The sequence below is a fragment of the Tamandua tetradactyla genome, chromosome 11, assembly GCF_023851605.1.
Source record: "Tamandua tetradactyla isolate mTamTet1 chromosome 11, mTamTet1.pri, whole genome shotgun sequence".
NCBI classification, from domain to species: Eukaryota; Metazoa; Chordata; class Mammalia; order Pilosa; family Myrmecophagidae; genus Tamandua; species Tamandua tetradactyla.
This window is the reverse complement of record NC_135337.1, coordinates 50473970-50495858: the sequence shown is the minus strand read 5'-3', so window position 1 is coordinate 50495858 and position 21889 is coordinate 50473970. Positions and strand designations below refer to the sequence as shown.

Genomic DNA, 21889 nt, shown 5'->3' with positions numbered 1-21889 from the left:
TCATATAAGAAAGCCTCTGAGCAGTTTAACAACTTGTCCGCCAATCACCAAGTAAAACAGGGTTATCTTGGAATAGAAGCTCACCTGGTCTGGTTCTAAAGCCCCACACTGCAAGCTCTAGGCTCTACTGCTGAGCTCTCTCATTTGCTTTCCTGATGCCTTATGGTGCTGTATAGGACTCAGGCTGTGAGAGGCCACTTCTTAGCACAACCCAGGCTGCTAGTGGAAGTTCTTGCTTTCATTCTTTTCTTTTCCTCTCCCACCTCTATTCCCTTCCAAAGACCTTAGGAGAACTTCAATTTCCCGTGGGTAAGGGAAAATGAGATAAAGGAAAAGCCTAGTTGGAGCGAAGGAACTGAGAAAGTCTGAGAAAAAAGGACTCTGTCTGGGAGTTGAGAGGAGAAAGAGAGAAAAACACCAGCTCATCATGACAGCAAAGCTTTAGATAACATGCACGAGCACTGTGAAAAGAGGCAGATGTTTTTTAATCCCTCAATCATACATTATTTGGGGACATCATTCTTTTTTGCTTGTTTGGGCTAAATGCATCTGATTAGTTTCATTCTAACACAGTCTGCTTCAAAGTTGTTTACCAGAAAATGAAAAAATATTTTTATTTGTTTAATCATGCCTCCTGATTTGCTATTGAGTTTCTTTTTCAATAGATTTATGAATTACATTCAGAAGGCACTCCACTTTCTGTGTCTTTACCTTCTTGGATCCCACAAGAGACTTCTTTGTACATTGTTAGGTTTTTCTGTTCTCTCCTTGGGCACTAATTGCTTCATTCCCAACATCTTACCTTCATTTTCTTTTGTGTGCTACAGACACACACATGGCAGCAAACATACATCTGACTGGAAGAATGTGGTGATTCCAAGGTTAATCTAGCAATGGATCAAATTTAGGCTCTCCTTTAATTTATGCAGACTGGAAACATCATTCTCATTTGATAAGCCTCCCACGCTTGTTAATAGATTTTAACTGCAGAGGCCCAGAAGATGCACTGTTTTCAAGTTAGTGATGGAGGGGCATTTTACTTACGTTCACAAGATTGGTCTCTTCACTTGCTTAAATTATGTGAATCATAACAGTACATATAAAGGGCTAGGAAAAAAGCCAAGGAGTTAAAATGAAAAAAAAAAGAAGCTAGTGATTTCAAATGGTAAAATTGATTGCTTTTAAATGTGTCACATAACAGCCCCCATTCTTCCCAACACAGAAACCATTAGAGAAGATATTGCCAGAGATTTTATACTGTTTTGGCTACTTTTCATTTTGAGCACTTGGAAAATGATAAATGAGGAAGGCGGTGATTCAGTTTAGCCTGATGAATTTTATGAGGCTCCATGGCTGTGACATCCTCCTGATGTTCAAGCCTTGCATAAAGAGGTACTCAATATTCATGAATGAATGAATTCCCATTTGTTTTAATGGATATTGGCTTTGTTTTCTGGTTGATGATAGATTCACTAAGAAATAACTAGGTCCCGAGAGAAAAGTCAATACACATTTTAGTCCCAAGACTGAATGATGGAATATGGAAAGTGACTTTGGTAAAGTATTTTGGTTAATTAATGATCTTTTGAATTGTAGTCTCATATTTAAAGAGCTAAATTTTAAAAACAAATACATTTGCAAAAACAAACTGGAAAAGATGTTAAGACACCATTTCATACTCCACGGTCTGCAATAATGATTTTAGTTCAATTTCATTCCTATATCTTATGCCAACAAAAACTGATTTATAAACCATGTTTCCCAGTCCCAAACCAGATAATACTGGAGATCATTACCATGCCTGGTTAGAGTTTAAGAGCAATTTCCTGAGACAGCACTTGTAAAAGTAAAAGAACATACATTGGAATGAGTACTGGTCAACTATATACTAAAGGAAAAATAAGAAATTTTTAGATAAAGCCAGTTTTCCAATATTAATTTAAACAATAACAGCATCATTCCTGAAGCTCTAACAAAACCTTTAATAGTGTAATTTAAATATGTAGGTTCACAAATGTTTTTAAAGGTTTATAGCACATAGGAAAACCAAATCAATCATGCCCCATTTTCATAAAATTTATTTGCAGATGTGATTTGTGCTTTATCATCTCAAAACTGGGATTCCTTCTGGAAACCAAATTGTATATTTATTTTAAATAAGAAAAGTATCATTAGCTATATTAACAAATGTCTCATTGGATTTAGAACATTTCATAAGAACACTGAAACTGCAAAAGCATTGTTTTATGTTTACTTTGATGAAATCCTGGAGTTTTAGAGAAAAATCAATTTTGAAGATTTTACATACAATTCAACATAAAATTAGACTCTTGCATTAGTTAAGGAAAATATGAACTTAAAAAAATTTTTAGCTTAAGATAAACCAGTGATAGATACATTTAACCTTGCTTTGTAAACTACCGTTAATTGGTGTTCACATTTTTAGATTTTGTAAATTTATCTCCATCTTTAAAGTGATGAGATTTGGCTTCTTATGAATATTGACAAAACCAAGTGAGGGACTGAGCAATTTTTTGGCAAATTAAGTAAAAAACCAACTGACTTATTTAGGCTTTAAAAAATTCATCTCATCCATTTAACTTTGATTTATTTACTTTGTATATATTATCAGCGTTAGCTGTTTGATTTAACAATGCGCAGCTGGAGAAAAATGCCAACTTTTTAAAAATGGATAAACCTAGATATTAAAAAAATACCCTAGATATTTGGTACAGAAAAGACACTGTCATAGTATAGTGAGTTTTAAAAACAAATGCTTTTCTCCTTTTCTAGCTTAAAGAAATTAAAAGGCAGACAGTTTTTTCTTATCTAAATCTTTATTCAAAGAAAAAAAACAAATAGATTTAAAACAATGAGTAACAGCAAATTTTGTTAAATATTAAACATTTTAGTTAGCAAAGATATTTAGACAATATGTTCCTAATATTTCTGCACAGCAGAAGCACACTGCTTATAGAGCTCAGACTGCCATGTGCTCATGTGAGTTATTTTTGGCATGAAAGACTATCTAAAGTCACATTTAAACAGAAATGTGATAATAGATAAACTGATAGTAAGTTATTGTTGATTCTCAAAGCTTTAACAAATTATCATGCTGTGATTGACATTTCCTTAAAGTGAATACTTTATGGACCCTTTCTGTAACACTGAGTAACAAACGGAATTAATTTTCTTTAAAGTTAGTAGTACTAGTAAAGTTATTTAAAACTGAATTAGAAAATATCTTCCTATTTAATTAGCACAACAAAAATGAACAGCATAAGTAAACTGATTCTTTCATATCAAAAGTTAGAAAATGAAAATGACATAAAAAACATGCTTTGATGACAGAAACCAATCATTTAAAATGGAGCTAGTTAGTACATGACATCTGTGAGCACCCTTTCTTGGGGTAAAGTTTCCCTTTGTGATTCCGCGAAGTTTCCCTTTCCAATTTGTGTAAAACACTGAGAAATGCAGTATTTTATCCCGTGTATTTTCAAAGATTTACTATAGAAAAGATTACCTTTAAAACTTCTCTTTTTTTTTAGTTAAAAAACAAACAAACCTAGCAAGTATCCTTTCAAGTTTTTTTTTTCCTTTGCGTATGGTACACATTCAGAAATGTTCACTAGACACAAGGAAAATTGTTCATGTCATATAATGTACTCTCTATATAGTGAAGATATCAAACATACTGAAATGACAAATGATTTCCAACCAGCGAGCTAAGAGGAAAACAAATGCAAGACTTGTTTTAATCACTAAACATTGCAGGCTTTTTTTTTTAAACAACGTTTGTAAACTTGCCCACAAAAGCTGGGTAATATTAAACAGCCAGTAAGGCACTTTTGTCAGAGAGGACTAAGTAGTAAAGGCTGGATGATTGACAATTTTTTAAAATAGGAAACACTCTAGGCTTAGAGCAAAATCTGTAGCGGGGCAGTCCGTTTACTGATTTACCATTGAATAAGAGCGAGGAAAGCTTTAAAATTTAAAATTTCACTTTGTGTACCAATTTTCCCTGCAGAAGAAGTCTTTTAGTTGTAATTTAAAAAATATATCAGGAGCTATCCATGTAAATAACATATTTTTCAATCTAATGTGTAAAAGAATATTCACATAGTCACTAGTATTTTCAAAACATCCAAGCAATTATATTTCAAAATGAATTACAAAACAAGATCTTAGTATAAAAATGTTTCCATGTTATTAACAATTCCCTTGTGACTTCTGATGGCTTCACATATTACAGTATAAGCTTTGGTATAAAACATGCAAAAAAAGCCAACAAGGTTGTGAATACAGCATTGCTAAATACAAAACATGTGAAATGAGTGTTGCACAGATACAGCAGATGAGAAAAACGTAACACACCACCGCAGGATGATCACTATTTGCTCTTCTACCGCTCCTTACTTTGTACATTTTTCTTGTTCAAAAGCTTCAGCAGAGTTTGATTCATGTAATAGGGTCTTTCGGTAGAGCCATCATTTCTTTCTAAATCTTCCACTAGGAGGAAGAACGGCACAGAGTAAATGTCAAAGCAAAATGGAAAGAGAAGTAACATCGCCATCTGCTGTATATTTGCTTTACAGCAGTACAAACTGTTTTTAGAAAACAGCATAGTTTGGCATCAACATTACTGTAAACACAAGTATGAGAAAACAGTCAGCCCTTGTGTCAAAATATCAGGAAGATATCTCATTTACAGATCAGATTCTGACAATATTGAGTGTCTCTCAATTGCATAATCAAGGAAATGACTTTCTGTTGATAGCAAACAATTTCAAAAACCAAAAGATTCATTAGGAATTGCTAAATTCACCTTCAAGTTCCTGAAAAGTACTATGGTCTCAATTTATTTTCCAAATTACCAATTTTTTTGGGAATTGCTTTTGTTTGCCATCAACAACATGGCAAACAAAATTATAAATTTCATAATTTTTATAAATTAAGATTTGTAAAATTTAGTATACTGAAAATCCTTCACCTACAAGTTTTGAGAAATATTGCTGTTTTTTTCTAGTTGTTAGTTAATTGCTTTGTAAGAAAATGGTTTCTAAATATCTTCTCAAATATAATGCTCATTTTGACTATATATTTCAGTTACATAAGGAAGTAATTATGAAGAGCATCATTTTGACTAGAAACAGCCCATATTTTAGTTATAGCTTCTACACTTAGGAATTCTTCCTTCAAATGCTTAAGATCATTAAGAAATAGTTACCAAAATGATCATTTCTTTCTTACAGTTTTGTATCCAAGGGTCATAGCTTTAAGAACAGCCAAGCTTAGAATGATCCTCCATTCTAAGCTTTATTCTAGAGAATTTTCTGGTCCAGTCAGCAGATATAATGTTAAATATTTGGTACATGGTCTCCACCTAGTACTGAGGACCTCTCAAGCTACAGAAGTTATGATTGTTAGAAGTCTCCAAATTAATTTTTCTTGTATTCCTCAATTTTCTAACTGGTAGAGAACAGCCAAGAATAGAAGGGGAAAATAGGCAAGTAATTTCTTGCTTGTCTTTTTATTTTGTTCAAGTGTTTTTCCAAATTATAAATGTATCAGAATCAACTAGAAAACTTTATGATAATTCATATGCTAGCCTACCCCCAAGCACAACATATCGGGATTTCTCAAGTGGGGACGGGCATCCATATGTATAAAAAGTTCTAAGAGTGATTTAAATGTGTAAAAAAATGAGAGACCCATTGCTTTATTATTATGAAGTTTCTGACTGTTCCTGAAGGGAATTTATTATTTGTAAGTTTTCAATACTTAAGGGAGAGGTCACTACTATTCTACTAGATCAGTTTGTGGCCCATGTTCTGTTGGATAATAAAATAATAAAAGCCTAGGCATGTAAGTGATCACTCGTCCCTGAATTTTATGCTTTAAGGACAATGAGCATAAGGAAAGGCCTTTGCCAGGATGTGGGGCCTCCTGACTCTTCCAACTATGACAGTCTCAAGAAAGTAAGCCAAGAATAAGTCGGGGCCCATTCTAAGGAGAAGTATCTTGAAAATCTTCCCTCATCAGTGGCTGGTCGCCTACGTGGCCATGGAATCAGTCTAAATCTCAGTCCCACCCTTCAGGGTCCTTAAATACCTTACTATTTGTATAAGTTATAACAGTGATGCATTTTTCTGTCTCTTTCTTGGGAGCATGGATCATACTCAGATCAACATGCTTCTTCTCTGTCAATCCATAAATTACCTCATTCATAAGCTTAGCGTAAAAGCCAAAAGGACTCAAGCCGGTCCTATGCCCCTAGTGTGGTGCCTGCTCCACACTGTTGGCACGTCGCGGGTGCCTGCGCCCAGCGGGGCTAGGCAGGTGTGCGTGCGTCTGAGCCGAGCTCGCTCTGCCCCGCAGAGGCTCAGGCACCAAAAACCAGCTCGCGGCTTGGCCAGGGGGCAGGTGCCGGGCAGGAATTCTCCTCCTCATGCCTGGAGGGAGCGATTTCTTAAACCCCTCAGCGTGCACCAGATGCGGTGCCTATCAGAGGGCCCGTAGTATCTTTCCTTTGTGTGAAATCAAAAGTGTCTTACTTAACTTCTGTCTTTCCTCACTGAAAGTTGAGCTAAAAGTAAACCTTTTATAGAACAAAAATCAATCTCTTTTATCTAGAAAATACAGGTACGCTTATGAAAAGATGTCATCAGTCCTCTATCACAAATCTAGACCATTTTTCTGTATGATGGAAACAGGAAATTTGGATTAGAGACAAAAGGCCTGATTACGTGACAATTTCACTTTTGCCCAGAATATTTTCACCATGGTCAGAGGTTCATATCATTGGAAAGGACGTTACAGAACTCAGATTTAACTTCACTATAAATATAAGGGAAGTTCCACAGTAAACTTTTACCTGGTACAACTCTCTGTGGAACGGTTATAACATTAAATTCTCTAAGTTTGTTATGGACTTGAATCAGTTACTGAAATATACTTCCTAGGGAACCGTTAATACATGTTTAATCACAGTTTAGAGAGTTGCCCACCAGCTTGAACAGTATAAATATAACCATAGCACCATATTTACAAATTCAGTACCATATGCTGGTTAGCTATCCATCATTTTTTTTATGGCTAATCAACTGTACATTTATAGTGTTTTTAAAAATTGCCTGAATATTTTTTTTACAAATACATACACACTTATAAAAAGAAAGGCTAACAAAGTGCTGCAATGGGAAACAGCACACTGAGTTACAAAAGTTATTAAAACACTTTTGGCTATAGATTTAAAAAATTTGTTCGACATTTACACCTTGCTATTTAGCTGGGATCACAAGTCTATAAAATATCCTCCTTTACAGAGGCTACTGTCATCAAATGCCTGACTCCTCAGATGGCACCACATGCTGACTTTTAAAGAAATAAGCACAGGAACTTCACATTACTCCAAAGCATCATTTTCAAATACAATTGACCTAATTTTACAAAACTTCTACTTAAAAGTGAGTGGCACTGTTTGGAGCTTTTCTACTTTTTCTGTTCCTGGGGAACTAGTTTCATCTTGTTCAGAATTCGGTGCACGTTAGGGGCTACGAAGTAGGGTTTTTCTGTAGATCCATCATTTCTTTCCATATCTTCACCTGTATATGCAGCAGCCAAAGCAGCCAAAGCAGCAAGCAGCAGCAGAACAATTATACGCATTTTAAAATATTGAAGAGTCGAACAGGGAGAAATCAGAAAAATCAGTGTTAGAAAGTCAAACATAAGACAACTTAGTGCAGTCAAGTTGCTGATGCTGGAACAGGTAGAAGGCCTCAACTTCTGTCAGGAAACACTGAAACTTCCTAAATCTTACCCACTCCAAAAGAGGTTTATTTTGATAGTTTATAGTTTAACAAGATCATTCATGTCCTTTCAAAAGTGCTATCCTTTTAACTCTATGATTGTTCATTTCAGAAACAAATTGTCATATTCTCTGGGATCTTGTGATAAATGTTGAGTAATAATTTCAGAGTTAAAAATCACTTTTAACAGTAGCCTACACCCTAATGTAACAGAGGAAGAGACTGAGGTCCGGGGACACAAAATGACTTTCCTGAAGTAGAAAGCTGTGGGGCAGACAGGATGGGGACCCAGCCTTCCGATACCTGCTTCAGTTCTCCTCCTACTTAACTATATGAGGTCCTGTCCCAAATCCTTGTCATCTGCTCAGATTATATTTGAAAGCTAATACCGGTGTATTTTCTGACTCCTGTCTTATGTGAATTTACCATCCTGCTTTGCTTAGGGTGAGCACATACCTGCTGGGTGTTTTGGGGGAAGCACCAGAATTATGCTGAGAAGCAAGAGGAAGTTTGCATGGAATTAAAAATTTCCTGCAGATACATATAATGCACAGTAGATAACATCTATCAATAAAATGTATAAATGCAAATTGATTTTATATTTTGAGTACTATATTAAAAAAGATTATATGATATCTGTAGTCAAGTCCCATAGGATAATCACAGATTTGTAGGATAAAATGTAATGATTTTTATTCATACATTTTAGGGAATGTCTGGCTTATTGGTTTAGTAAACTTCTGTATTAGACCTTCCTTCTTCACAAAGAAAATGAAAATCTAAGGAAGGGACATGATAGACACTGAACATTCTTGATCGTCCTTAATAACATTTCTATACCTAAGATCACTTTTACTCTTGACATAGGGTAGGCAGCCTGGCTGGGATCCATTAGTAATAATCTACAACTATCATTTTTCCCCACCGCAGTTCTCAATGCCAGGCCAGGGTTCCCCGTACCTCATGATGTTAAAAAAAAAAAAAAAAGATGCTATTTTCTGTAAATGAAGTCGTTCTCTGGTATAAAAAGACAATAGGTATAAAAAGATATAAAAATAAATAAATACCATCAGAATCTGGGCTAGAGGATCATTTAGGAAGAATGTTTTCCAAAGTTTAAGGTGTTACCCATAATAACAATTGGGGGAGGAAGTGGAAATGTAATGTTTTCCCTTGTTCTTTATCATCAAAGACAAGTGTCTGAAACAAAATTCATGTTCACCACTGCAATGTGTTGAATAAAGCTGAAATTACATCCGGTTTTCAATTAAGTTGACAATTGATTAATAAAGATTGGTGGAAAACATTTCTTACTGCCCAAATTTAAAATTCACCAGCAAATTAAAAATCCATATGATTTGCCAAAGCTTCCAAAGTCAGGAAACTTGCAGGTATCTAGATATTTCCTGAGGTATATTTTGAGAAACATTTTCAGTTACAAGGAAGGGGAAGGGTTGACTATGGATGTGCAAGTACTGCTCCAACGGTTGGCGTTGAAGGTGAGAAATGAGATCCTTTGAGCAAACGAGAGCCCCCCTTCAAATACGTCTTAGCACTGTCTTACTCCTGTGCTGCTGCTTCCAGGTCATGCCCGAGCTGACCCTTGTTTGTATCGTATTTTGTAGACGCTTTTCTGAACAAGCCACTGAGGTACAGGGAAAAGCTTTAACATCCAAGTGTCACTTACTGCTAGAGGAAAAGCTAACTAGCAGACAAAGATCTCCAGATTTATTTGTCTAGTTGTTGAAAATTAACTTTGAAATGTTTGGAAAGAAAAAAAATGATAAGCTTGGACCATTTACTAAGAATTTTATACTTGAATATATTTCCTTATAAGTTAGTGACTTCTCTTCTGTTTCCAGTGTGAAGTTGGTGCTGAAGGTTACTCTAAAAATAAACTGTTAGTTTTATATGAAGTGCAAAGCTCAGTAATGTTTTGTCGTACGATAAGCTTTCTCTGCTTTTCTTAAGAGTAGTGTGATGGAGAAATAATCTCACAGGGTGCTGAGCTATATAGGGTTAACAAGTTCTATTTCTTCACCTGACTCTACAGTCTCTGTCTTTAAAAGGTTTTTCAAAGAGATGACATTGGCCAGAACAAGCTTCTGATGAGCTCTAAGTTATCCAGGCTTTTAAGATGAAGTACTAATGTAAAACATATCCATTCTATGTATGTGAGTTGCACATATCACACAGGGGCATGGTGTATAAATCAGTGATAAAAGCTCTAAAGAAGTATTACAATTTTAAGCATCAGAATTGATCCAGCCACTTCTAAGACCTGCTTCTCTCTGAATCCTGTCCATTTGTTATTGTGTTACATAGTGTGAATTGACCATATATGTCTTTGAAACCATTGCCATCTCACTTTATTGGAATGTATAAAGCCTCTCCTCTGGAAATTCGGTTTCCAAAGCCCAGTTATGTCTTCAGTTCTGTTCCCAAAGCACAACAGAATCCAATTATTAATATAAACTTGAAAACAAAGAAATGAAAAAAGTAATGTCATGCTAGCACCATGCCATGAAGCCTGAGATTCATTTCATAGTTGGCACTCTTGTGCTTTGCAAACTGTTAAGATTTAAAGAGCATCTACTAAGCAATGTCTCCTTCCAAACAAATGTTTTGCCATTGCAGCCAGGTCATAGCAAATCCATAAGCCAGCTAAGGACTTGGGTCTTAACTTTCTCATCCTTAAATTATACCACTGGGGTGGGGGTGGGGGGAACACATACTAAATACTTACAGAAGCAGATGAAAAGTGTATCAACACACATTGCATAGACGCTGAAGAACCCATGTGCAACTAGGTAAGATCCAATAATGACGGTCTGTAAGTGGGTAAAGAAGAACAGTATAGCTTTAAATGAAAGTCAAGGTGAAAAACTTGTGAGATGCTCTGTATTGTAAAAGATTTCAATATAGAAACCAAAAAAATTCAATGATAATGCTTTTGCTTGCTTTGTATTGAGATTCACATTAGATGTACTAGGTTATGGGCCTGTTTTCTTACTACTATCTCCAATGCCTACCAGAAATATTCCAATTTAGAATTTTGTAGAGTCCACTCATTATGGCAGTACAGTATAGGAAATGAGAGCAAGAGGTCTGAATCAAAGGTCAGGCATTCACTCAACAAGTTGTTTAACCTCTTTGTGGAGGAGAGGATGTGAATAATGATAGAATTTATAACACGTGGATTACGTAAGTTACTATATTATAATGGATACTGTGGGGCTCTGCCCAGATCCCTTCCAGCTGTCATGCCATTTACCAGACATTGGGGAAATAGAATACTGATGATTCAGTTGCTTCCCTCCAGGACTGCAGGGAACTGCTTTACCCGAGGTTGCACCCCAACCCAGAAGGCATAAGATGGCCAATGGCTGCCTGATGCAGGGACACAAAAGCCAAGCCCCTTTGCCAGAACTTCCTGTAGTTTCCTTTGAGGCTTCAGTTGCAGCTGCACTGTGGGTCAGCTTCTCCTTCCGCCCAGTCCTGCATTCCTCATTTCCTTGCAAGTGGATTTCTGGCGAGTCCTTCCCAACAAACCTTCTGCATGCAATCCTCTATGTCAGAGGTTGTTTCCTAGGAAACCAATCTATAAAGCAGAATGGGACTTGGCGCAGAATAAGACCTAATAATGTTAACTATCACTATTATTTCTCCTAAAGAATGATTCATGATCTATATGTCTCTTTATAAGTTTAATAAACTCTAGTTCAACAATATATTAACTAATAATTAAACAGAAAGTTAAGCAATGCTGAGATATAAATTCTGGAATATTTAATAGCATTTTCTGTGATTGGGGGGAGCAGAAAAATTCTACTGCAACTAACGGGTTAATATATGAGCAATTACATGAATGGAAATTTCTATTTTGCAACAGTTCCTGTAAAGCATATTGTATCAGAGCGAGACTCTTCTATTGACTTTTTTTACTTGGGGAGGGGAGAGTATGTGCACAGAATTTAAGGTTACACAACTGGACAGAAATAATGCCTTAAAATTCAGATAGATTATATGGAATGTAAATAACTCCTTGTGAGCCCAAAATCTCCCAGAGCTTTAGAAGTATATTTTCTGACTCTGCATCTGATAAGCCTCAAACTTCAGGCAACATGAATTAGTTTGTTAGCACTCAGGATCCCACTTTTTTAAACTTAAGAAATAAAAGGAATGAGCAGCCAGGTTGTTCTGAATCAAATTTAGTTGTCTTGGTTCAGGACCTCATGGAAAATGACTCGTGCATCCACATATTTTGCTCACTTCATACCAAAACTCACACAGACACAATTTTATCAAGGCAGTAGAAAATCAGTGGTAGAGGTTTCACTAATTGTGATGCTGGATTGATCGATAAATCAGTCACAAGTGAGTTCAGTCACCCTGTACCTACAGCCTAAAAGAGATACTAAATGAAGATCCCGTTTATTTTTATACTTAGAGAGTAAATTCTGAACATCAGTTACTTCTTCAAAAAAAGGTTCAGGAATGATCAAGTGGCCAGAACCGTGACAAAAAATAACACTTAAGAATATACCAAATAAATATTTCATTGGTAACAGAGACCATCAGGAGATAGAAATAGGGTAAGATAATGGGTAATTGGAGCTGAAGGGATACAGACTGTGCAACAGGACTGGATACAAAAACTCAGAAATGGACAGCACAATACTACCTAATTGTAATGTAATTATGTTAAAACATTGAATGAAGCTGCATGTGAGGTATAGTTTTTTTTTTCTCTCTATTATCGTTTTATTTCTTTTTCTGTTGTCTTTTTATTTCTTTTTATAAATCGATGCAAATGTACTAAGAAATGATGAATATGCAACTATGTGATGATATTAAGAATTACTGATTGTATATCTAGAATGGAATGATTTCTAAATGTTTTGTTAGTTAATTTTTTTAATTAATAAAAAAAATTTAAAAAAAAGAATATACCAAATAAAAATCCGCCATAACAATTAAAAGAGACAAAATGTAACTAGGAACAACAAGATATTTTAAAACAGAAGAATTCTCTGCTACCTATAGGGTTTAGTATCAACCTTTAAAGTCGTCCCACATCCCATATCATCCCACTCCTAGTTAGATCCCAAACTGAACATGTAATCATGATGCATGAAATTTTTGGGTGAACTTGTTTTGTCACTTAAAGATACTGATGCCAGCATGGCCTAGACGTTCTCACCAAAGAAAAACTTGATATGTTTAGAAAACATTTTTCCAAAAAGATTGGATTTAAAACTACTTCTAATGGGAGTCCTCTCTGCAACCATTCATTCTGTGTTATTCCTTTCAGTTTTTATTTTGCCATTTCTGAGAAATCAGTAAGTCAAAAATACCCAGCTCTTACCAGCAAAGGTACCCAGTAATAATTTAAAGTTGTTGGTCCTTCTATAATCATTGGGATTTTTTGCGTGAAGAATAAGAAGGCCAAGACGCCTATATTGAAAAGACAGAACATGTATATTATGCATTGCAAAGAAACATAGTATTTTTAGTAAAGTGGTTTTTCCAATTCTGTTTTAAACTTTTAAATTAAGACTTACCAATACTCCCAGCAACTAGAAGTTTTCCCAGTAATAGCACGAAGTCTGTAACTCTATCCATAACTGCAACTCTGAGTTTCGGGGAAAAAAGTATAATTTTGGTGTTTAAATTACCCTTGTTATTTGAAATTTGTGGGAGTAAACAATTTATGGGTTGATTTTGATTTATCTCTGTTAAAATTTTATTTGGCAGTGGTTAAAGGCAAGAAATGATAGAAGCCAGGTTTATTCTTAATGAAGAAAACAGAAGATGGCATTGTGAGACTGCCAGGTGCTGCTGGTAGTGTCAGCCTCTTTGTCTAATATGAGGCTTTTGCACACTCTGATTCCCGAGGATGCCGCATTTGTTCCCTGACTGTATTCACTTAGGGCTCTTTCAATTTTGCTATTGTACGGAAGGAGAAATGACCAGAGACAAGATGATAATGTGGCTCATGTGGGTAATTTATGGTGCAGGAAGAATACACGCCAGTGGGCACAAAGACATAGGTGAATGATGGAAGCAACAATATTAAGATATAAAGAGAAATTAATGGTGTGAGGGGGAAAATTTAAACCTATCGAATGGAAAGATAATATTCACATCTAATAAGGACACCAATAGTTTAAATAACCAGGAGAACTATGTAATGCCCCAGGTTCACCACATTGCCTATTGCAATGCTCAGCCTGAATACTTACTTTAAAGCATTTCTCATCAGGATATTGAAAGCATCTCTTGCTGACCTGCAGAAATTTTTGCCATATATTGCAATCTGAGGAAGACAGGTGATAGTATTCTGGAGTCAATAACATGTCTTAACAAGAGCAAGGGACAACCCAATGACAGCAAAACAGTCTAATTCTCGGTCATCCATAGAGCTACTCCTCTTCCTTTTTCCACCTTTTAGGTTTGTGGGAGGTCTGGGAACTCTGAGTTCCCAACAACTCTCAGGGTCATTGACAATATTGTGTGCTTAAGTCCTATATACCCTTAAACTGTATAGGGATTAGAAAATTTAAAAGGGGGCAAGCCTTTTTCTCAAATCCCAGGGAGTGGCCTCTTTAAAGTATTTTGGCTAGGGTTTCTTAGTAAGCTGGTTATAGGTTATAATCTCCACTTTAAAAATAACTCTTAGGAAACATGCCTTTCACTATGCTTGATTTACTGATTAAAAGGGCACAATAAAATACCCTCACTGGATGTAAATTAATGACTATTTTAATCTCCACAATAAACACTTTCCCCAATGACATATTACTATGATAATGAGCAAGGGTCATAAATTCTAGAAGCTAAATTTTAGAAGAATTATATTTCTGGATCCCCTACTAATAATATTTCTTTTGGAGCTTCCTCATTCCCATGGGAAATAAGCAACAAATCCAATCAGGCATTTTCAGTGCCCCCATATTTCAACACAAGCTTCATGAATAGAATGAGATTCTTCTTTTAAAATGTGCCAATCCAAAGAATTAGAAAGATATGTCCTTTTCAGAATGAGAGACAGACCAAGTAAGCTTTCCTCCCAGAAAACTATGTCAGATACGAAAAACCACATTCAATCTAAGATATGGAATTACCAGTGTAAATAATACCTTATCTCTTCAAAAAGATATTGCAGGTAATAATGAAGCACAGTTAAGATCTTGTCTCAACTAGGAAAGCCTGGAATCATTCATCGGATTTTCAAACTTGCATCAACATGGTAATAAATGCAACTGCCTGATGCAAAAGTGCTTTAGAGACATGTAGACATGGTTTAAACCCATATATACATGTGTTTGGGGTATGCAAAGTAAAGGCTTAGTAAAAAATCATCGACGTACCATGATATAGGCATTTCTGTTTAAAAACTTTACCAATTTTTCCAAACACCAGAAACAGCATTTCAGGCAGTACTGTAGGAATCTAGTCAAGCTGGTATTGCCATCTATAAGAGGGGGATATTGAGATCTATTAATGATTGGCAACGAATCAAAACAAATAAAAATTTTTAAGGTGCATTCTAAACAGACTTTATGTCATGTATGAAGATTTATGCCAAGGATACCCACAATTAAATTTCAAGCCTGATCAAGAGCTGAGCTGTCCTGAGCTCTAAACTTAGAAGTGCCTAACACCTCTACCATGGTTCTTGACTTTAATATGAAAAAACAAAACAATTCTTGATCTACTCTTTCAAATTTGTTTCTCCTGGCTTCCACATTTTAGTAACTAGCATCACAAACATTTTTCTCTCTTTCATTTACCACTGCTATTCCTCACCTGACATTCTGTTGACTTTTCCTTCAAAACATATCCCAAATCTGATTTTTTCCATCCTCACTCCCCTAGACCAAGCTGCTGGTATCATGTCTCCCCGCTGCTCCCTGTCTAAGGTTTATTCTTTACACAAATTCAGAAAAGCTAGATAAGATAAATTCTGCAAATTTACCTTTAAGTTGGCGGTCCAAGTATTCCAGGACAACTCTAAATACTTGAACTAATGCAATAATTAAAGATCCAAATGCAAGGGAACCTGTATGATATCTGGGCAGAGATAAAATGAGAATAAAAGTTAAAATGTCTTTACTATTAACTAAATAGATGTTCAACATTTTTTACAGTTATAAGGGATTTGCAGATGGATTAATAGGGCAAGAGTTTCTTGCAGTCTTCCACTGAGATTAGTAAAGGTCTCCATAGAGGGGTTTACACCATATTTCTGTCTTGCTGATCATTAACAAAAATGAGACCAGTGGCTTGTCATCATGAAATAGAAGGTTTGAGTTGAGCAATTGTGATGGCAGAACCAAATTGACCCTTAATCTTGCTTTGGTATCTTCCTTTATCTCTTCTTCCCTCCAGTAACTTATAGAATTTGGAAGGATAGTGGCCTAATTTGGAAGGATGGTGTCTATGACACCAGACAAAGTCAATTGTCATTCATGAATTTTGAATTTTACCTTTGACCTCATTTGTACCTTGGCACTTGAATTAATGAGTCAAGTGTGAATTACAAGCACACTAAAGACAACTGGGAAGATGGATGTAGGATTCACTGTGTAGCTTACCGTATGGCTCGTCCAAATGAGGTGAAGAGTGGAAGTGGAGGGATGTCATCCGGTTTTTGCATGGCCCAATAGTAAGCAGCGAAGGCACCAGCAAGGGCACACTGACCCAATGCAATGACAAAGTTTATAAGCCAGAGAAAGACAAATAGATTGTATATCTGGAAGGTGGGGATGTATTGATGGTACAGGCTCTTTCCACCGTAGAAAGCAAAGCTACACATAGATCCAGGGCAAAATTTGGGAATTTCACTTGTATTAAAAACCTGTACTCAGGGAAAAAAACACACAAACACACACACACACACAAACACACACAGAGAATATAGTATTAAATGCCATTCCAAGATAACATCTTCCTTGCTTTCTTGTCTTGTCTAACCCCAAATGTCCTGATTTTTCCATTAACTTCTAATTTACCTCCTCTATTTTTCTGCCATATTTATTATAATTTTAAAAGTCTTTTGGTTTTGAAATAATTTCAAACACAGGAAAGCTGCAAAAATAATACAGAAATAATTCACAGAACTCCAATGTACTCTCCTCCCCCCCAGATGTCCAGATTTACCAACTATTATTGGCTCACTTTTTGCTATTCAGGCAAGGGGACACAGTGCCTTGCTCTTCTTTTTTTTTTTAACTTATAATTTTGAGATGCTACAAAATACTACAACCCTCACATGGAGAACGTCATACAAATAATTCCCTATGCCCCCAAATACTCAGATATACCAATTTTAACATTTGCCATATTTGCTGGATCATTCTATATTTATGTATCATCTGTCTATCTATCTATCAATCAATCCGTTTTCTGAACACTTGAGGGGAGGTTGTAAAATCATGTTCCTTGAATACTAAATACTGCCATATACATTTCCTAAGAACGAGGATATTCACTCATGTAATCACCTTAAGTGCAGTTATCAAGTTCAAGAAATTGAACATGAATATAAAGCTTATGGTCTATATTCCAATTTTTTCACGTGCCCCAATAATGTCCATTTGAGCCTTTCTCCACTCTTGCTAGATCCCATCCAGGATCATGTATTGACTTTAATTGATTTTGTCTCTTTACTTGCTCTTTCATCTTTTTTTAAATTGTGGGAACATATATATATATATATATATATGACATAAACATTCCCATCTCAACCACTCCCACATACAGTTCAATGGGATTGACACGATATTGTGGAACACTCACTCCCTTCCAATTTCTAAAACTTTCCCATCTCCCCAAACAGAAATCTTAAACGGCCATTATGCTTTAATTCTCAATTCCTCCTACCTTCTGCTTCTGGTAAACTGTAATCTATTTTCTGACTCTATGAGTTTGCATAGTCTATGATATTCTCTGTAGTAATCATGGGACTTAAATTTATCATTCCAAATCTGTAACTACCTTGTTTGCTTTGATACCAACTTAGCTGCAATAATGTACATACTATGTGTCTCTATCTTTCCATCCTCCCAGCTTTAGGTAGCTCTTGTTACAAATTACATGTTTACACATTATGAATTTCAAACCACTGATTTATGCTACATTTTATGCATTTGCCTTTTAGGTCCTGTTGGAAACATAAAGTGGAGTTATAAACCAAAAATACAATGGTATCGATATTTGTATTTATGCCATTATTAGTCTCTTTGTAGATATTTATTTCCTTATGTGGAAATTGTCTGGTGTCCTTCCCTTTCAACCTCCAGAATTCCTTTAGTATTACTTAAAGGGCTGGTCTACTAGTGACAAACTCCCTCAGTGTCTGTCTATCTGGGGTGTATTAATCCCTACTCTCATTTTTTAAAGACAGTTCTACCAGATATAAAATTCTTGGTTGGCATTTTTTTTGCTTCCAGCATTTAAAATATGTCATTTCACTGCTTTCTTGCCTCCCTGGTTGCTGATGAGAAATTGGCACTTAATCTTATTGAGACTCCCTTGTACATGGCATGTTGCTTCCCTCTTGTGGCTTTGAGAATTCTTTCTTTATCTTTGTCATTTGACAGTTTGATTATAACACAGTGTGATCTGGGTCTATTTAGGTTTTATCCTGTTTGGAGTTTGTTGAATGTCTTGGATGTGTATATTTGCATCTTTTGTTAAATTAGGCAAGTTATCAGCCATTATTTCTTTGAATATTCTCTCTGCCCCTTTCTTTCTCCTTCTTCTGAGACTCCCACAACATGTATATCGGTATATTTGATGGTGCCTCACAGATTCCTCTGCTCTGCCCACTTTTCTTCATTCTTTCTTACTTTTGCTTTGCAGACTGGATGATTTCAACTGTCTTATCTTCAAGTTCTATGATTCATTCTTTTGACAGCTTCAATCTGTTGCTGAATCTGTCTTGGGAATTTTTAATTTCTGTTACTGTGGTCTTCAGCTAGGTTTGATTCCTTTTCATAATTTCCATTTCTGTATGGATACTTTCTTTGTGTTCCTCTTTCTCCTGATTTCCTTATTTTTTCATCTATGTTTTCTTTTAGTTCTTTGAGCTCATTAGGACTATTAAAATCTTTAATATCCTGGATCTGGCTCCCCTCATTGATGGTTTCTAATGCTCTAATCCGGTCTTTTTCCTGGCCACCGTTTCCTGTTTCTTTGCATGTTTTGTAACCATTTGTCGAAAACTGGACATTTTGATATTTTAATGTGTTATCCCTGGAATTTGGTCTCTGAGACATCTGTTCCTTAAGCTTGAATTCAGCCAGTGTTATGACAGAGTTTTCCTTATGGCCAAGAGCTAACACACACACGCACACACACACACAGGAAGAAAAAAACAAAACACCTTTTCTGGTTTTGAATGTCGACAGGTTCAAATTCACTCCTTCAGGGCTTATCCTTTCAATGAGTTTAGAGCATCACTCCAGGCCAGACAGTGGGGGTCTCCTTGATCCTTTCTGCATGTGCTTTTTGTCTGGGGCATGAGTTTGTAGCCCTAGGAATTCCCCCATTCACACAGTTTCAAATGTCCCCACTTCCCTAGGAAAGAGTTCTCTCATGGTCCCAGCACTACACTGTCCGTTCTCCAGCCAACATTCCCTTGTCTTGGGCAGCACAGCTTGACTGCTCTCCCACAGCATCCAGTAGGGAGAGCTTCCTGAACTGCCTTCTACACACAGGGCACACTCTTGGATGTCAAGTCACTTAGGCCACCACCAGAGAGACCAGGCTGGGCATACATGCTATCAGTATGTGCAGAAGGGTAACTCTTTTCTTCCCAGTACTGGATCCAGGGATGTGCACTGGAAGTGTGGGCCTGCTTCACTCAGACCCTGTGAGCCATCCGGGGCACCGCAAGACCCTTCTGCTTTTCTCTGCCTTTCACTTAATTTTGCACTAGCGCTGCTACTGCAGCCCTTCACAAGTTTTCCGGAGCTTTGAGAATTATGTTTCAGCCAGTTTTGCTGGTTGTTCAAAACTTCCATGGTGAGATGGAGCCATGAAACTTCTCGTTCCTTATATAATTCTTTAATAAACTCTGGAAAGTATCTCATTTTCCAACATATGTTCATCAATCTTTACCCACTATGAGTTCACACTTAGTGTTATTGACCATACATGCTTCTTAGGTGTATGATAGGACCAGTGAGCCCAGGAAGTAATTATAGTGCTTTCTTTCCATTCTTCCCACCCTTTTCAATGATCTGCTACTATCTGAGCCACCCTCCTCTTCTGTGCAACGATCCATATCAGCGAGCAGGATCTCTGCTTCAGGATCTGTTTCTAACCACAGCTGCAAGGTGGAATGCAGCAGAGATTTGTACTGAAGTAGGTAAATGAGAAAGTTTCTTTTACTTACCTCTGGGTCACAGGTTTTGTTATCATGTACACATTTTCCCCCTGGGGTTATGACTTTGTATACAGGTGTCCCTGATGTAGCCAAGAAACTGAGTGAACTTTATTAAGGATAAACTATGTACTCTCAGATTGAAAACAAATGAACAGACAGGAAAACAATGCCGATAACTCAAGAGTCCATGGAAAGAATATCTTCAAAAATAACCATTACTGTTTAATATTTAAATACTTTATCCATTTATCATGCCCAGATTAGTGTAACATGGGTCAGCTGCCCTGAGTGGCCTCTTAAAAACAATCAATTATAAAGGGCATTCTTAGTTTATTGCCAAAAAGAAATACCATAAGTGAAGAGAAAATAAAACAAAATTCTACCATATGACTTCTTGAGGAAATAATCAGTAGATTAAAACTATTTTAAAGCTTGGCAAAAGAACCAAATAAACAAACTCCAATCTTCCCAGGATGAAACACCCTGAGCACAAGAGCTTCTGACTTCTGAAGGGTTGCATGAACTTGGGGTTTAAAGAAGTCAATTACCAAAGGATACACTGCTGTCACAGCCCAGTAGGAAATGCAGATTGAGAGGAAAATGAAAGTTAATATTGGGTAAAATAATGTGCTGGGGATGTATCCAATGGCTCTGAAATAAAACAAATATTTGAAATACAAAATGATCCAGAACTATGGCTTCTCAATTAAATTTCTTTCTGTTAGAACTAAAAGTAAGCTTCTGGCTGAATTTGTTCTAAAAAACAGTGATAATAACAATTGCTTCTTTTTTCCTGATCATTCTGGTGTATTCTTGATTAGTTGATTTAAATGTTTCTTTTTAATTTTAAATTTTTAGTAAGCTAGGGACATTTATCCAATGCTCATGTATGATGTGTGCCAAAAGTCCCTCAAACTTTCCTCTCCTTGGCTATTTCTGTATGACCCATAAAGATGTGACACATTATAATCATGAAATTTCTTCCCTTTCTTTATAAGTTTATACACTCAGAATTGGAGAGAACCTTGCACATCATGTACTCAACTGTAGGAATCCCTCCATAATTCATGAATTCCTTCCATATTATCTTTGGAATATGTTCACTAGCCTCTGGTGACGACACTGAGCTTAGTCCATTTTCTTAACTATCAAATTATTAGAAAATTCTTCCTTATCTGCCTGCCTATAACTTATATCCATTGCTTTCTGGGGAAGAAGTTACCATTGTAGAAACGTGGTAGCACTTTTCCCACACAACATCCCTTTAAGTGACTCCTTATTCTTTTCTTTTCCAGGATAATAATGTTTGATATTTCCTCACAGACCTGGTTTCTGAAATGTTCACCATCCTAGTTGCCCTGTCCCTAACTATTCTTTTTGAATAACCATTTCAGAATATGTCACTGGTTTAAACACAATAGTGTTTGATACAGCCACCAACAAATACGATGGAACTAATGCATTCTACCTTTGACTTGTCTCAGATTCCTTTGCATTCGTTACCTTCTTTGCCTCACTATTTGGGCCATGCTGTTCTCTCCTTCCTCCACATGCTGTTTTTAAATGAATTTACTGAGCATCCCTACATGTTTACCCTGTAAGCTTACAACACATTTATTTCAGCTCTTATTTTTTCCTGAGCTCATCAACTCATCAACCTCTCATAGTTGTAATGGACTTT

At 36.2% G+C, this 21889-nt stretch overlaps 1 protein-coding gene across 12 annotated transcripts in view; it reads right to left on the bottom strand.

Moving 5' to 3' along the window:
- Positions 1-4133: 4133 nt before the first annotated feature.
- The window catches only part of SLC44A5 (solute carrier family 44 member 5), a 320175-nt gene continuing 302419 nt past the window's right edge, over positions 4134-21889 (bottom strand). For 6 of the 12 annotated variants that reach the window (XM_077120597.1, XM_077120601.1, XM_077120599.1 and 3 more), the window contains 10 exons: positions 20767-20859; positions 20218-20305; positions 16412-16674; positions 15793-15887; positions 15185-15288; positions 14057-14130; positions 13376-13446; positions 13180-13268; positions 10558-10642; positions 7392-7607 (listed from right to left, as the gene is read on the bottom strand). In XM_077120597.1, the coding sequence (XP_076976712.1) occupies positions 7495-7607; positions 10558-10642; positions 13180-13268; positions 13376-13446; positions 14057-14130; positions 15185-15288; positions 15793-15887; positions 16412-16674; positions 20218-20305; positions 20767-20859 (1075 nt within the window). In that variant the 3' untranslated portion in view covers positions 7392-7494. Of the gene's footprint in view, positions 4513-7391; positions 7608-10557; positions 10643-13179; positions 13269-13375; positions 13447-14056; positions 14131-15184; positions 15289-15792; positions 15888-16411; positions 16675-20217; positions 20306-20766; positions 20860-21889 lie in introns of those variants that run through there. The other 6 variants (XM_077120596.1, XM_077120592.1, XM_077120594.1 and 3 more) reach the window with 2 other exon arrangements.